This window comes from Poecilia formosa, unplaced genomic scaffold (assembly GCF_000485575.1).
Source record: "Poecilia formosa unplaced genomic scaffold, Poecilia_formosa-5.1.2 Scaffold660, whole genome shotgun sequence".
NCBI classification, from domain to species: domain Eukaryota; kingdom Metazoa; phylum Chordata; class Actinopteri; order Cyprinodontiformes; family Poeciliidae; genus Poecilia; species Poecilia formosa.
In genome coordinates this window covers 135,401-136,348 of record NW_006800599.1, presented here as the reverse complement: position 1 = coordinate 136,348, position 948 = coordinate 135,401, and the positions used below count along the sequence as shown (strand labels likewise).

General features: G+C 33.2%; 1 protein-coding gene across 1 annotated transcript in view; it reads left to right on the top strand.

The window, feature by feature from the left end:
- Positions 1-942, top strand: part of LOC103130673 (C-X-C motif chemokine 2-like) — a gene marked incomplete at its 3' end in the record, with an annotated part of 2,038 nt that extends 1,096 nt beyond the window's left edge. The window contains exon 5 of the mRNA XM_016666094.1: positions 927-942. Within this exon, the coding sequence (XP_016521580.1) occupies positions 927-942 (16 nt within the window). The remainder of the gene's footprint in view (positions 1-926) is intronic.
- Between the last annotated feature and the right edge of the window lie 6 nt (positions 943-948).

Sequence of the window (948 nt, the reverse complement as noted above, 5' to 3'; positions counted from 1 at the left end):
ATGATTTTCCACTTACAGATGAAATTATGACATTTAAGAATAGGATAATGCATTATATCCAAGAAGTGAAAACATTTTCAAAGCAGGAATGCGGGATTGATGAAAAATAAGTTTAATGCCTGCTGAAACTTTGTTCTCATCAAAAGGTATTTTTAATCTGCCAAACAAGCCTAATCAAAACACAAATTGTAATTCATTGACTGTAAGTTTAGGGAACCTTTACAGAGTCTACTAACACTGGCAAGTAAAAGTGATTCCTACCAAAGAAGACTGAAAAAAATTATTTATTTGAAACTGACTCAATAGTATGTAGGATGCACAATTATGTAACCACATCATTACAGCTTTTACTTTTAGTGGTTTTTCCTGGATTAAGATTTCCTAGTTTTCACAGGAACTGTACAGGATGCATATTAAATAAGAGGGGACAAATATCTGAAATGGTTTATTGTGAGCCCATGATATTCCTTCTTTTTTTTTTTTCTTCTTTTTTTTCCATCACTGAAACACGGACTTTAACAGGAATGTGTAAAGTTTTGAGATACACAGTTTGAGAACAGAGTTGTTGTCTTAGGCAATCATTAAACTGGACTGGAGGGAGAATAAGCTTTTGAACCTGTCGTATGAGAAACATGCTACAACAGAACAGTTTTATGACGCCTTAGTCTTAGCTGGATTTCAGCCCCAGTTTTTTATGAGTTACCTATCCATGTTTAGTCACAGATTTGAGAAGCGTATGATAACAGAGAAAATGTAATTTGTAACCTTAACATTTCCGGTAAGTTGCAATCACTCCTAGGTGAATAAAGCTTGAGCCACATTCCTACATAATTATCATTACAAATTATTTGTCATGATATGTGTGTCACATGGATATTTTTTGAGGTAACAGTACTTATAAAATATAATAATTTCTTTCCTTACAGGCAGAAAGTCCAAGAACAAACC